The following is a 15,787-nucleotide window of genomic DNA, read 5'->3' as shown; positions in this document are numbered from 1 at the left end:
TATAAACTCTAATTAAATATGAGCCCAAAACCCAACAATCTCCACCTTGGGCGAATACCGCGCTTATTGAGATGTGATGAATAAATTACAAATCTCCACCTTGACGAATTTCACGTCCCTTAGGAAATACACGAGCCGTACCCATCAATCTTCACTTCCACTCTACTCAAGAGCCCTTAGAAGAATAACAATCTCCACCATTAGGTATATCGCGCCATCAAAAAGTTATGAGCCACTCATCAATCTTCACTATTCGAGCCATTCACGAGATAAATCATTATACCTCCACTTTCGTTTAAATGCCCTTAGAAGATAAAATCATAGAGTTTATAACAACAAGTAAATTTGGCAACTACGCTACTTCAGCGACTAGAGACATTCAACTACTCTTCCCAATCTTTGTTCATACCCGTTGACATATGCGGAAATTAGAATTAACAATTCTTTATTATGTCAAAATAATCTTTACCTTTGTTTGCCACAAACTGAGTGTTATTTTTCAAGTCCAATAATCGACTGAAACCAAAATACCGAATAGACCCAAGACGAACTTTCATCGTCTACTTTTTCAGAATCAGATATCTATCGAAATTGAGGACATCCAAAACGAACTTTCATCGTCTACTCCTCAAAATAAGATATTGATAAAAAACGAGAAGACCCAAGACGAACCTGTATCGTCTACTTCATAACAAATAAATTAGGCTATCACGACATCTCTTTTCTTTAGCTCAAGATCTGACAAAGTATTTGTCACTCATCTTGCCTTGAACGTTGCATACTCAATCAACTTGAACCTCATACTTTTCCTTGAACAAATTAGCTTGTAATCTGCTAGTTTCTTGAATCCAAAAACGCCTAGCAATCCAAGAATATTATTTCAATATTCAATATCTATCTCTTCAAATTGTCTTCACCCATGCTTCAAATGATCATCTATAGTTTTTCTGAAAGAAATCGAATATTCTTTCATTTGAATTGATCGAACCTCTCATCTAGCCCCCTTTTCATGACTAGGAATCCCTATTCAAGGTCTCAATCACCACATTCATCTAGTATATGATCCACAATGTATAGACAATTAAGATAGAACAAAAGAAGTAACAAAATCATCACCTTCGAATTAACCGAGTCTCCCATCTAGCCAATTTTTCATGACTAGGAATCCCACTCAAAGTTTTTATTTATCTTCTCACATTAGAAGATAATGCAATGATTTCTTCTTGGTCGTTTGAGAGTTGCTTTCAAGATGTCTCCACCTCAACTTATAAGTGTCTTTCATTAGTCTTCCTCTTCCTGGTCTTTCATTGATAATATGTGTTAACTGGAATTGTTTCAATCCTTAATCACCCGCCAACTCAATGTAATCTTGCAATTTGGCCTAAAGGATTGCCCTGTTAACATGTCGACAATGTTATCATCGGTAAACACCATATAAATAACAACTTTCCATACTCGATCATGTTTTTGTCAAGTGTAAAAAACACATAATCTCACCACAGTCTTCATCTTGATTAGCTCTTCCAATAAGATAAGGTCATAACCAAAAAGATACAAACTTTTTGGTCCCAAATAAGTCAAATAAAAATTAAAATTAGGCAGACACTTTAAGCCCCAGAAAAACAAACTTCGAGACGTCCAAACCTTGATCCGACCGTTGAAAATGTAGAGGAATGAGTTACCAACCCTCTCGAAAAAATCTCAGCGCAATCGGACTCCGTTTGAATCTCTGATCGTCAGTTTGATGAACCCTGTGCGGCTGTAGGCGAAAATCTACTACTAGTTTTTCTCTCTACCCCTCTTTTAATTTGACTTCTTCAATAACCGGTTTCCAAAGAAAAATCTCTCCAAACTTATTTCAGCCGAGAATTTCTTCAAGTCAAAGCCCTCGCCATAGTGAAATAAGGTCACCCATGTATGCCAAGACAACAATCGGTTATAATAAAACCTCCAACTAATTTTCAATAAGCATGAAGATGTATCGTTTGTTCTCCACATTCTTCTAGCAAAATCCTGCATAGAAAGAATCTAACAAACCATATATATGATTAGTGCACCCTCAATTCATACCTTAGAAATTATCATTCTTGGTAGAACCTTTGAGGCATCAACACCCACTTGACAACTTCGCACCAGCACTTACCAGATATTGCCAATCAAAACCTACTCACAAGGTTTAATGCAAATCCAAATTCGGCCTTTATACACACATATCAAAACCACACTCTTGCAAACAAACATTAAAGCCACCCGCTTTAATCAGAAAACCCTTTACATGTTGCATCAATTGTCTTCCATAATATGCAACATCGAATAAGCACTCCACCTTCTTTTTCAACTCCAATTTTCAATCTCCCCATTGACGAATATCAAATCTCTTAGAAGATAAACACAAATCTCCATATTTGAGAAATTCAAGTCAAACAAGCCTCAATACAAATCCAAGATCAAAGCATACAAAGCTTTGAGAGTTTGATTAAAATCAAATAAGGCTTTACTTGTGAAAATTGGAACAAATAGGTCTTAAACCTATTTTATAAAATCAAACGAGACTTAAATAAAAAAAGTCTTAGTTTAAAAAGTCTTAGTTGTTGACTGCTTCAAAAATTCTTGGCTTCTCTCTATATATATTATATTATATCATAATATAATATCTATATATATGGAATATATAGAGATATATATGGAATATATATATATGGAGATATATATGGAATATATATGGAAATATATTTTCTTTTTCCTTATTATATTTTAATAGACCAAAATAATATACCTCATCTTCTTCATTCTGGTGTTGTTGCTTACGACGACTTTTCGTCACCTGCACCCATTGGCGCCTTCGAGAAGAACAAAAGACCATTGTCTTCTTCTCTCTTCTTCTCAAGACAACATCACCCAAAAATAAGAATTACTTTAACGACCGTTGACATCTTCTTAGCAATTGAAGATTCCGACTCAAATCTTCACAGCGGCTAATTTTTCTGCAACCAATGTCGTTTCTCCAATAGCCATCTTCAACAAAAGCACAAATATCCAACAACTTCTTCAATGGTGGTTAGGGTTTCCGTAATATCTTCACAAACAGATTAGGTTAAACATTCTCAAAACATGCTCTGATACCACTTGTTGAGAAACGATCTAATCTAAACACGCGATAAAAGAAGATATAAAGATAAATTGTTAAAGAATAATAAAGAACACAAGATATAACGAGGTTCGGCCAACAATTCCTACATCCTCGGGGAGTCGTCCATTCTATTGATATTCCATGGAATAATGGTCCAAGTAACCCTAGGTTACAATGTCTCTATTTATAGGAGTACATCAAAAGCCAAAAGACTAAACTACTACTCCTAAGCCCAATAAAGGCTTAAAGTCCAATTACAATATATAAACTCTAATTAAATATGAGCCCAAAACCCAACAATTTTATCATAGACTATATGTTTACCTTGATGGAGCCATCCATTATATATCATACAATGATTCATCCAATATGGAGTGTGGAAAAACTTTGTATCTACCTTACATCGTGGCAATCGATATAAGAATGGGCACAAAGAGATTAATTCTCAAACTTATCGGAAGATGGAAGAACCTATATATTTCCATGGGTCACTTGCTTATAGGAATAGTTAAGATTATCAACTATGTGTTGGATGTATATGGATTATGAATGACTTTGAAACGAGTTCGTGGAGGCAAATTTTCAGTAAGGCGACTAAAGATATTGGTTTGATCGACAACGATGTTACAATTTGGGGGTTTAGCATGAAGATGACAATTTTGTTGAGGAAATGTGCCTTTTTTAAAAACAATTCGATAGAGTAACTATTTGCCCGTATTCAAATACCCTAATGCCGATTTTTAATTAAATAATTGATAGTTGGGTATTATGGTTTATTTTATTTTATTTTAAATTTTGATTTGATTGGTAATGTGGTGGTATTATTAATATTCATATTAATGTTATGATTCACTTCTTATTGGTTATTATAATATTTTAGTTCACTTAAACCCCAAGTAACATTGTATGTATAACTATAACTTCAACATACATATAGGAAAATGAAATATACTTAACCATATAAGTATTTTATTTTACATTTTCAACACTAAAATCATTTATATTAAACATAACTATATACTTGGTATAGTATTTAAATCTCCACAACAATCTTTCCCGTGGCATGTCCGCCAATGCTCTTAGCCCACGCCTCCTCGGCTCTACTCATCGGATATTTCGAATCGATAACCGTCTTCAACTTACCATTCTTCGCTAGATTAACAACGGTTTCAATATCCTCCTTCTTTGGATCCACAATTAGCGGCACGGGCTTCTTTTTCGAGCCCGTAAGTTTCTTAAAAGCAAAAGTCATCATAGTGCTAGGCCCCGGAGTTAGGTCAATCACTATCCCATTATCCGCCAAATTGGGCTCGAAAATAGACCAAGCAATGCCCGAGGTGCAATGAACAACGGCATCATATTTCTTTCCGGATGGACTCTTTAGAGAGGCCCCTTCCGGGGTTTTGTAGTCAAGAACCTCGTCAGCTCCTAGGCTCTTCACGAACTCAATGTTGCGAGCACCACAAGTTGCGGTTACGTGGGTGTTTCCGAGCTTTGCTAGTTGGACTGCGTAGTGGCCAACGCCTCCTGAGGCTGCAGTTATTAGAATGTTTTTAAGTGGCCCGCTTTTGTCGAGCTTGACTCCGGCTATACAGACTAGGGCTATGTGAGCCGTGACACCAGCCACAACTAAGGGTGCGGTTTCGATTGGTGATAGTTCTTGGGGTCGTCGAACTGTTGTACTCTCTTTTGCAACTGCATACTCGGCTAGTCCACCTCCGTACTATATATATAACTAAAAATAAGTCGTGATTGTGTAATAAATTCAAATTACAATAATTTAGCAAATAAGTTATCCTAAATATGTGGAGCAATTAAGCATATCAAATGCATATAACAATTCAAATAAGTTGAATATTTTCAAATGGTCTAACTCTATTAATGATGATCTCTACATGGAAGTAACATAAAATGAATAGACATATACCGCTAGAGGCAACATAGCCACCACTTTGTCGCCGACTTTGTGATCCTTAACCTGCGATCCAACCGCCACTACTTCTCCGGCGATATCGGTACCTGATGCAAATTCCAAAAGAAAATGAAATGAAAACTGAAATTTGTGGAGAAAATGTTTCCAATAAAGAAAAGCTTACAAGGTGCGCATGGAAACTTGCGTGGAATAAACAGAGGACGCATAACTCCTTTCTGGATTTTCCAATCAATCTGATTGATGGCGGTTGCTTCGACTTTGATCAGAACCTCGTTATTCTTAGGGTATGGAATCGGAATCTCCACATGCTGCATCATAATTATATACAGGACAATACAAGTAAATGAATGCTATTAAAATCATCAATAAATATATGAAGAAAACCTAGAAATCTGCAGAGATACTATAGTTAATTGTTAGTAAACCGGATCTGTTATTGTATTATCAATCTCAACATAATTTGCATTACGATCTACAATCATTAATCAAATAACCGTCGCAAAGCCATGGAATTCAACTCAGAAAATGAAATGAAAACATATCCTTCTGATCTGTTACTGTGTATTATCAATCTCAACTCACTTTGCATTACGATCTACTATCATTAATCAAATAACCGTCGCATAATCATTGATTCAACGCAGAAAATGAAATGAAAACCTATCCATCGGATCTGTTACTGTGTATTATCAATCTCAACTCACTTTGCATTACGATCTACTATCATTAATCAAATAACCGTCGCAAAGTCATGGATTCAAAGCAGAAAATGAAATGAAAACCTATTACTGTATTATCAATTTCAGCTCAATTTTCATTACGATCTACTATCATTAATCAAATAACCGTCGCAAAGTCATGGATTCAACACAGAAAATGAAATGAAAACTTATCCATCGGATAATCAATAGATCCCGATGCTAGTGACAGTTCATGATCAGTGTGACAGTATGTGACGAATTCGAATCGATTTCTATACCTTGAGACCTGCAGCGCCTCCGCCATAGCTACTGTATTGAACTGCGCGCATCAGCTTCGCCGCCATGGTCGATTAGTTCGGAAGATTTCTATTTGATTCAGAGAGAGAGGGAGATAGAGAGAGAAATGATTGATTTTGCTGCATGTTCGTTAGCCAGCTGTGTACTTTATACACGAAAGAGAATTCAAATGTTGAACTTTCTTCGAGTTAATGACACGTGTCTTCATGTTAACCCATCCTTTTGCTTTTTTTTAAAAGTCGTTATTTGCCTCTTACTATTCAATTTTATGACACAAAATTAAATAAATAAAAATTATATTTGATAAAAAAACAAATATTGACAATTTTCATTTAAAAAAAAGTTAAATACATATCTATACCTTATACAAAATGGTTAGCTCAACCTATTTTTATTATTTTTTAAAATAATATCTCTAAAGTTTGGTTAATTACAAAAACAACTTTAATGTTTTTTATATATATAATTGTTTAAAATTTTATTGTTTATTTATTTATTTTTTATCAATTAAATCATTTAATTTGTTAAAAAAAATTTATTATATATTAATATTTTTTTAATTTTCTTTATAAGAAAAATATGTTTTAAAAATATAGTAAAGAACAATCTAAGACTTTTCTGAGTCAAACGCAACCCAACAAGTGGCCCAAATTGAGTCAAACTTAGCAGACAGCCTTAACTTGATTATATTTGCTTACAAATAAGAGTTGCTTTTATAATGAATTATTTTGTAATTAGAATATAACTTTTTTTTCTTTTTAAATGATATAAATAAAAAAAATTAAGTTCAATGACAAAAAAAGAAAACTCATTAGAATGTATTTTAATAATGAGAATATTTTAAATTCATACCTCATGACTTATCAAAATATATATATATATATATATATATATAATATAATGCTTAATTTTGAGAGTGTCCAAATTGTCGGGTTGAGAATTGTGGTTAATTTGGATATATATGTGAGAATAAATAAATATTTGGATCGGATTCTGGGTTGACCCGCCCATAAACTTAAAACGATTAAAAATAAAATTGAAAATGTTATAGGTATGTTTCGAACTCAACCTAACAAAATAAGTATAATTTTTTAACCAACTAAACTAAGCTAATAATTACAATTTTTTAATCAACTAAGCTAATAACACTTTATATTTTAAATATGGTCCGGCCCCAAAAAGAATAAATGTATTTTTTAAACAATTAATGTTCAATTAAATCATGTGTGAGCATAATAAAAGCTTAAAGTTTTATAAATTCATAATTTAATTCATTATTAAAAAGTTTTATAAATTCATAATTTAAAAATATATATTATCATTATATATTTATACAAATTAAATCTTCATGAAAAAAACAATATATAATAATTGTTACTCATAATTTATTTATTTTTTCAGAACTTTAAGTTTTGATTCTCGTTTAATTTCTCTTCGTTTAATTTCTCTTCTCTTTTGATGTGCGACTAATTCCCGCCAAACACACTTAACTAGTCAAGCGACACACTTAACTAGTCAAGCGGAACTTGTCGTCTGAGTCCGAACCGCCAAACACACTTAACTAGTCAAGCGGAACTTGTCGTCTGAGTCCGAACCAAGGAGCTGAGGTCGAGAATATTCACCTCCACTAGATTAGTAAAGGGATAACTCATCATATTTAGGATACTTAATTTTCCCAATGAATACATTTATAGTGAATTGTAAAAAATATAACCTAACCAACAGTCAATACTCAAATAAGATTAAAAAAAAGAACTATTGATATTTTAACTAATATTCTTTCAAAGAGCAATCAATCATTCATTTAGCCTGAAAGTTAGTTACCAACATACCATAATAAATAATTTCATTTGATTCTCCTACTTTTCAAATATTATATACATTAATTTTTTATTAGAAAATTCGTATTTGCATATTGAAGAAAATGCTAATTGACTTTTTAATATATACATCATCAAATTAACAAACCTCAATTTTCTTCAAGCTTGTATATGGCATTGACATACTCCTCTGCATCCCATAGAAAAGAACCAAACGCAATCGCTTCCAGAACCAATCTTTTAAGACTCGACATCGAAGTTGAAATTACATCTATCTCCTCGTCCTCGTGCTCATTAACCCCAAATAACGCCAAGCTATGTTTCTCAATCATTTTCGCAGCCTCTTTAGTTTTTGGTTTCGCATGCATTTGTAGAGTTTTCGTGTCAAATCTCATCAGATAACCCTTCAAAGTCTCGCATTGTTTTCCCCGGCTGAATGGTGAATATTGGCCTAATGATGTCAGGTTTCTGCTGCCATGACCAATTGCTGCTAATCCCATGTTTTGATTGGCTACAGAAAGACACAGTTCTAAGTTTCGTCTTATCGAGGCAGATTTCAGGAAATACCCGTATAAGATTGAAGCAGCATAGATTCGACAGAGATGGTGTGTGTGAACTTGTTTGGTTGCCCAATTTTCAGTTAGAGTTGAGTTCTCTTTCCATCCGATAACAACAGTAAGATGTTCCTTTACCATTTCAAGAACTTCCAAGCTGTGAATGGATTCGAGCTCCCAATCCTTTGATGGGTAAATTTCTAACCTGCCATTACAAACACAACTCGAGAGCTTTGGAACCATGTGAACTTCCATTTCCTTAAATTTGTAAACTATCAACATGTAGATGATATCTTGAACTGAAATCTGACTCTCATTCCCTTGTAATTCAGCAATTCTCCTGGTTCATACATAAGGAATAGATCATAATTAAGCTTCTTTTGATAAAATTGAACATAGTTAGGTTTGCATTTACTTCAATCATTCTAGTTCTAATTTGAAATAAACCCGAACATATAATTGACCTTCCTTCTGTATCAACATTTAAAGCTATTATCAAAAGGAGCACATAGTAAATAGAACTTGAGATTATCCAGTTATGATCAAATTAGGGATGTTCATCATCTACCATGTGTACAAATCCCTTGAGTTATGATGCATAAAGATAACCTGTAGTTCTGGATTAGAATCCAATCAACACAAAATCAATTGAACTTTTCATAATTACGTACACATCAACAGAAATTATGTATCAACATTACATAGAAATTAGAACTTGAGATTATCCAGTTATGATCAAATTAGGGATGTTCGTCATCTAAATATGTAATCGGAGGTTTCCAGTTCAAAAATCCCCTGAGAAACTGTCCAAATCAGTGTTATGATGCATCTTATCTACTTCTTCTGTTAAACCAGAAGAATCCAATCAACAAAAAATCAAGTGAACTGTTCATAATTACGTTCACATCTAACAGAAATTCCTAGTTATATATAGTCTAGGTCAGGATTGGAAGATAATCGATCTATACGAGAACACAGTCGACAGGAAGAACATAGAGATTCAACAAATTAATTAAACAATTGAAGAAGCATAAGCAATAAGCAATAAGAAATAAGACTTCGAAACAAACCTGTGAAGGCACTCTTCATCAGAGCCAACACTCAAATTCAATCGATCAACCGATTGTTGTCTATTATCCACCAATCCTTTCAACTGTACATTAACAACCGAATGAAAGTCTCTAATATCGTTCTGCAAAACCGTGCTTAGAATTTTTCCTTTGGAAGACTTTGGCGTGTACGGCGTATTCAAGCTAGTAAACTCCCAATCACTCGCTGATTCACAGGCTACAATGATTTTCCGTCTCCAATCAGTCACGCCGCTGAATCGCCGGCAACCGGAGAAGTTTACTAGTGAAGAAAATCGAGGTTTCCGACGGCTGACGTAAGTCGGAAGTACCGGAAACGACGGCGCCGATGATGATGAAACGACGACGAAAGGTTTGGTGGAGCGGAAGAAGCAACAGTCCATCAAAACAGTGCGGGAAACCTAGAGAGAATGACAGATGACTAGGAGAGAGAGTAGAGAGAGAGTGAAGAGGTGGAGAAGATGCAATCATGCAGAGATAATATTAAAAGAAGAAGATAATAAATATATTATTCAAATTAGATATTTTATTACTTTTTTATAATTTCCTTCAGATAATTTCGGGAGAGGATAAGGGTGGGTCCTACATTATTTCGATATAATTTACGGTAACCATGTGCTAATTATTAGGTTTTGTTTGTTTGGTATTTAATTTATAATTATAATCAGCTTAACATGTTAGTTATCATGTAGATTTTTATTTTATTTTATACCATACAATTATAACACTATATATTTGAATTTGACTCAATTATAACACTATATATTTTAGGTTAAGTTTTTTTATTAATTATAATTAAAACTTTGTATTTGACTCAATTACTAGGTAGGCTAAAGCTTAGGTCAGATTGTTTTTATTAATTTGAGTTCAATTTTTGAATTTAAATTATATTAAATGAAGTTGAAACTTTAATGATGTCATGTTATACTTTAACTATTAAACTTTACTTATTTAAGACTTTTTCACATATGCATAAATGTTGTGTTTCTTAATTTTTTTAATTAATTTACACATTTATAAAAATAAAATCACAACATTTTTATTTTTTTTCAATTATTCTCGACACATTTTTTTACCGCATTCAAACTTTATTGACAATATTCAAAATATGTATATTTCAACAAAATATTTAATTTAAAATACAAATACATTTAAATTGGTTAATCGTACATAAAATTTTATAGTTATTGAGTTTTTTTTTAATCACTATTCAATTTTTCAAATTTTTATTTTAAATTATATGTCTTTTAGTTACCCAAACCAACTTTAATAAATTAAAATGTATCAATTTTTTTAAAAAAATAGTCAACTTTAAAAAAAAAATATTATATTAAAGTATTTAAAAAATCATAAATTAATTAAGAAAACAAAAATAATACATTTCTCATTTAAATTTTTTTTAAATAATTTAAATTTTGATAGTTCAAATCTAATATAAATCTATTTAATGAAAATCATGTAAAATGGAGACTCAAATATTAGTTGGGCTTTTAATGGAAGCTAACTAATGTATTTATTTAAAATATATATATTTATATATTATTTTAAATTCTTTTAAGGTATAAAATTAACAAGTCATAAATATTTAATTTTAAAATTTTAAATCACAGAAGATATAGGATTAAACAACTGATTGACCCGTAAAATAAGCCCTAGGATTAGACTTCTTTTTTCCTATATATATTATAAAACCTTGCTTCTTCTTCTACCAATTAATTCAAGACTTATTTTCTCATCTTTTTCTTTCATATTTTGAATCAATCCATGGCCGGTGATATAGTATTCTATAACTTGTCATTCGATATTTTTTCGTGGCTGCCGGCAAAAACTATCATCAAATTCAGGTCCGTTAATAAACAAAGTAATGAATTTCCATTCGATAAAATGTTTTGTAAACAACAAGAAAACAACACGAAGAGCATACGGTCGAGCTACTTACTTCAAACGTGTGAGGGAAAAAAGAAATCTCAAAACACGGATAAGGTTCATGCTATGTTATTGTTCGACGATGTTGGAATCTCACGCGAATCGCTCGAGGTTTTGAGTTCAAAGACTCGTATACTAGGATCGAGCTATGGTCTTCTATTTTGTTTAAATAAAACAAAGTGTAAATCCAATGCGGATAAGGCTTTCTTAATTTTCAATCCAACCACTCGAGAAGCGACGAATATTCCAGCTCCACCTTACCCGCTCGAATATGAAAATTATTCAAGTTACAAGGTTATATTTGAATGTGGAGATAATATCAATGATTTTCTTCTAATCATGATTGTTAACATGAATGATGTGGATTTTCCATTGGCTTATCGTACCATGATCTATTCTCCTGAATTAAAAGAGTGGGAAGAGATCGGGACACACCAAAGTTTCAATTTTAAAATTTTTAAGGATAATCAAAACATTTATTTTGATGGAGTCATCTATTATTTATTATTCGAAGACGACGAAGAAGGAAATCCGACTCCCCCTCGCATTGTGGGTCACGATGTAAGGAACGACACGAGTAAAATTTTAATTATTTCGGAAGATGCGTTGAAGGATTGGAAACAATGTAGACGCGACATGTTTATTTTTCAATGGGGAAAGTCCGGTATAGGACTAATTAAAATTATATACGAGGAAGTGTTAGAATTATGGGTCATGGATAACATTGAAAATAATTTATGGACATATATTTTCAAGAAGGGAGTTAGAGATATTGGTTTAAATTGTTCTCAATTTAAGGGGTTTAGATTTATTGACGAAAATACACTTCTCATTATGACTTGCGGCAAGATTTATAAGTATCGTTTCCAAGAAGACGAAAGTGATTGGAAATTTCAGAAGGTTGAGATAGTATGCGAGTATCAATCTAGTGATAACAAGTTCACAGTGTTCCCATTTTCGAATTCTCTTAGAAGTGTTAACTTTTGTTAGGATTTTTATTAGTTTGAATTACTTTTGTAACCATTAGTTTTATCTTAGTGTGTTTTCAATTAATTGTTAGGATTTTATTTTTTTATTAATGTAATCCATTCATTGTATTTAATTTTAAAAATAAATAAATTCTTTGTTAAATCAATTGCTAACCTCTTTAGAAAATTTCATGCCTAAAAAATGGCTCAATTAATAGTGTTTCATATTTTAACATATAATTTTTCTTTTCTGAATCAATTTATATTTATAAAATAAAAATTCTTTCTTTATTCAATTATTTTCACATATTACATATTTTTAAAACATTTAACTGCATTCTACAAAATTAGTTATAATTTTTTTTAAAATAAATAAAAAATTTATCTTTATTAAAATTTTCTCAATTTTTTTATTACTGTAGATTACACATTTTGTTAGTCAATAAAACCATCTTTAACTAATCATAATGCATAAATCACGTAAATAAAACTTTATTTAAAAAAAGTATAATATATCTAAACGTAAATAATACAAAAATAATACGTTAAAATAAATATGTCTCAAACGGCTACAAATTTGACCTTCTGCCCCTCTTATGAAACAATTCAATGATTAATAATAATAATAATAATAATAATAATAATAATATTTAAGTTCCACTCCACCCTCAAATAGAAATTATTACGGGCCTCAAAACCCACTAATGGTTAGGTTTATTAATGATTAATTAAAAATTATTATTATAATTTATCATTACGGCCTCAAAACCCACTAAATTAATATCCCGTATGGGCCGGGTCCAGTTCAGTTTGTAAAACAAAGAGATGAAAGCCCATTTATTGCCGTTAACCGCTCCGGCGACGGAGCTATCCATCAAACACAGATACAGAAACAGTTCACCTTCTAATGGCGGCAACCTTCCGACGTCCGCTTTCTTCATCACTGAGACAATCTCCGATCTGTTCCTCCGTTCTCCGGTCAATCTCCGGCAGCTTCTGTAACGCCGCAACAGATAACACTCAAGCTCCATCTCCACCGAAACATCTTCCACCGCCTCAAACATACGCTAAACCAATCTCAAGCTCTACACATCACTATCGAACAAGAACGCCTCTAGAGAAGCAATTCGAGACGTGGATCGACAAACTCCGTCCCGGTTTCACACCCGACGACGTCAACGAAGCTCTCCTTGCTCAATCCGATCCAGATCTCGCTCTCGACATCTTCAGATGGACAGGCCAGCAACGAGGTTACAAACACAACGACGTCACTTACCTTACAGTAATCCAGATCGCCGATTCCTCCAGACGATTCTACCTCGCGGAAACCCTAATTGAAGAGGTAATCGCCGGCGCTTGCCATCCTAGCCTCGATCTTTATAACTCCGTGATTAAAATCTGCAGTCAGCGTAAGAATCTGTTTAGGAGAGGATTTGATGTGTATAAGAAAATGATGAAAACAGATGATGATATTAAGCCAACATTGGAAACATATACACATTTGTTCAATGCTCTTCTTAGGAAATTCAATAAGTTGAATATATGTTATGCTTATTCACATGCAGTTCAATCATTAACAAAGCAAATGAAAGCTGCTGGTGTGATTCCTGATGCATTTGTATTGAATATGATTATCAAAGCTCATTCTAAGTGTCTTCGATTGGATGAAGCTATTATGATTTTCCGTGAAATGGGATTATATGGTTGTGAACCTAATGAATATACATATAGTTACATGATCACAGGTTTGTGTGAGAAGAACAGAGTAAATGAAGGATTAGGGTTTTACAAGGAGTTAAGGGAGAAAGGATTGATCTTAAAGAGTGGGACCATTTCTGTATTAATCTGTAGTCTTTCAATGGAAAGAAGATTTGAAGATGCCATTAATGTTTTGTATGATATGTTGGATAGTTCAATGGCTCCTGATATGTTGACATATAAGACTGTTCTGCTAGAGCTGTGTAGGGAAGGTAGAGGAGATGAAGCTTTTGAAATCCTCGAAGAATTGAGGAAGAGGGATAAGTCGATGAACGAGAAGACTTACAAGATTTTGTTGAATGGTTTGCATTTTGTGGGTCGCGAATAGTTGGGTTCGAAAGGGAAGGAAAACTGAAAACTGAAATCAGATTGAAGATCCTTGAAGGTGATGTTACCATTTCATTTCTTGGTGATGATATATGATTAGATTTTGTTTTAGATTATAGTGTTTGTGTAGAACTCTTGATCATGATCCCCTTTGTAACTTATATCCAATCTGAATTTAGGTAAAAACTGAAAATCAGATTGAAGATTTTGTTGTAAATGATGTCTTTTTCTTTGCTATGTTTAAAAAAACTCAATCTTAATGTAATATTGATTTTGATGAGATAATATATAAGAACATGCCTTTGTTAGAATAAATATAATTTATATGTTAATTGTGAAAACATTCAATTACAATAATTACAATAAGATAACTACTCTAGCTAGGCATGGCGAATTTTCGGTTCCCGGATTCGACCCGATTTTGCCCTGAAAAAAATGGGTATTTAAATTATCCGAAATTTCGGTTTGGAACCGATGGGTACCCAAACAGGACCCGGTTTAAAAAATATATATTTTACAAATTTAATTAATTTTAACAAGTTAATATATTTTTAGTTTTTACATATATTTTAAATCTAATTTGATTGAAATTGAACAAAATTTTAATATTTTAAATTATTGGACAATACAATAAAAAATAATTCATGTATTTTACCCTTTAAAAAAAATACTTAATGAAAATAATTATAAATATTATATTAAATAAAATAAAACAAACAAACAGTTCTATATTATATAATATCAAATAAATAATATTTAAAAAAATATATATTTTAAATCTATTTTTCTCTAACCTATCATCTATCTTCTTCTCTGTTCTATCTCTTATTTCGCTATAACTTAAATATAGCTGCTGCAGCACTTAGAAATGGAATTATAGAAACAAATGCCGGAAGCGAGAGAAGAGCGTCTGAGGGGAATGGCGCCAACACAAACGAAACAGAGAACAAAAAAAAATAATTAATTATCGAAATATTTTCCGGTACCCGAAACCGATTGGTTGCGACCCGAAATTACCCGGAACCGAAAAACAAACGAATTACCCGAACCGATCGGTTCGGTTCCTTAGGTACCCGACCCGTCGGGGCTAAAATGCCATGCCTAACTCTAGGGATTATTTTTAGAAAAAATAAAGTATTTAGATATTTATAAAAAACAATGTATTTAGATAGACTAGGTTTTGTTTTGAAATATTTTTGATCAGAATTCTATATGGAGAATGGTGCTGACTTAGTTTTTTCTTAGTTTTTTTTCTTATTATCATTGTCTCATTCAGTTTCATAGA

The 15,787-nt window shown here is 32.3% G+C and overlaps 3 protein-coding genes across 3 annotated transcripts; 1 reads left to right on the top strand and 2 right to left on the bottom strand.

Moving 5' to 3' along the window:
* Positions 1-4,017: 4,017 nt before the first annotated feature.
* On the bottom strand, positions 4,018-6,176 carry LOC124934336 (chloroplast envelope quinone oxidoreductase homolog). Its single transcript, XM_047474855.1, has 4 exons — positions 6,043-6,176; positions 5,227-5,371; positions 5,058-5,149; positions 4,018-4,853 (listed from the first exon to the last, which is right to left on the bottom strand). Exons 1-4 carry the CDS (start codon positions 6,106-6,108, stop codon positions 4,164-4,166), a joined length of 993 nt encoding a protein of 330 aa, XP_047330811.1. The 5' UTR covers positions 6,109-6,176; the 3' UTR covers positions 4,018-4,163.
* Positions 6,177-7,802: 1,626 nt separating this feature from the next.
* LOC124934229 (UV-B-induced protein At3g17800, chloroplastic-like) lies at positions 7,803-9,993 on the bottom strand. Its single transcript, XM_047474726.1, has 2 exons — positions 9,506-9,993; positions 7,803-8,775 (listed from the first exon to the last, which is right to left on the bottom strand). The coding sequence occupies exons 1-2, from the start codon at positions 9,904-9,906 to the stop codon at positions 8,031-8,033; spliced, it is 1,146 nt and encodes a 381-aa protein (XP_047330682.1). The 5' UTR covers positions 9,907-9,993; the 3' UTR covers positions 7,803-8,030.
* Positions 9,994-13,219: 3,226 nt separating this feature from the next.
* Positions 13,220-14,739, top strand: LOC124936399 (pentatricopeptide repeat-containing protein At3g25210, mitochondrial). Its single transcript, XM_047476899.1, has one exon. The coding sequence runs from the start codon at positions 13,325-13,327 to the stop codon at positions 14,501-14,503; it is 1,179 nt and encodes a 392-aa protein (XP_047332855.1). The 5' UTR covers positions 13,220-13,324; the 3' UTR covers positions 14,504-14,739.
* Positions 14,740-15,787: the final 1,048 nt, after the last annotated feature.

Source organism: Impatiens glandulifera, chromosome 4, assembly GCF_907164915.1.
Source record: "Impatiens glandulifera chromosome 4, dImpGla2.1, whole genome shotgun sequence".
Classification (NCBI taxonomy): domain Eukaryota; kingdom Viridiplantae; phylum Streptophyta; class Magnoliopsida; order Ericales; family Balsaminaceae; genus Impatiens; species Impatiens glandulifera.
Note: the sequence above shows the minus strand (reverse complement) of the source record. Positions and strands in the feature narration are given on the sequence as shown.

Bases quoted from the DNA above. Each gene is read 5' to 3' on its own strand.
- LOC124936399 (XM_047476899.1), top strand. From the start codon at position 13,325: ATGGCGGCAACCTTCCGACGTCCGCTTTCTTCATCACTGAGACAATCT.
- LOC124934336 (XM_047474855.1), bottom strand. From the start codon at position 6,108: ATGGCGGCGAAGCTGATGCGCGCAGTTCAATACAGTAGCTATGGCGGA. The intron at 5,150-5,226 runs GTAAGCTTTTCT...AATTTGCATCAG, and splicing joins CAAGTTTCCATGCGCACCTT to GTACCGATATCGCCGGAGAA. The intron at 4,854-5,057 runs GTATATGTCTAT...TTATATATATAG, and splicing joins TGGCTATGTTGCCTCTAGCG to TACGGAGGTGGACTAGCCGA.
- LOC124934229 (XM_047474726.1), bottom strand. From the start codon at position 9,906: ATGGACTGTTGCTTCTTCCGCTCCACCAAACCTTTCGTCGTCGTTTCA. The intron at 8,776-9,505 runs GTTTGTTTCGAA...TGTATGAACCAG, and splicing joins GATGAAGAGTGCCTTCACAG to GAGAATTGCTGAATTACAAG.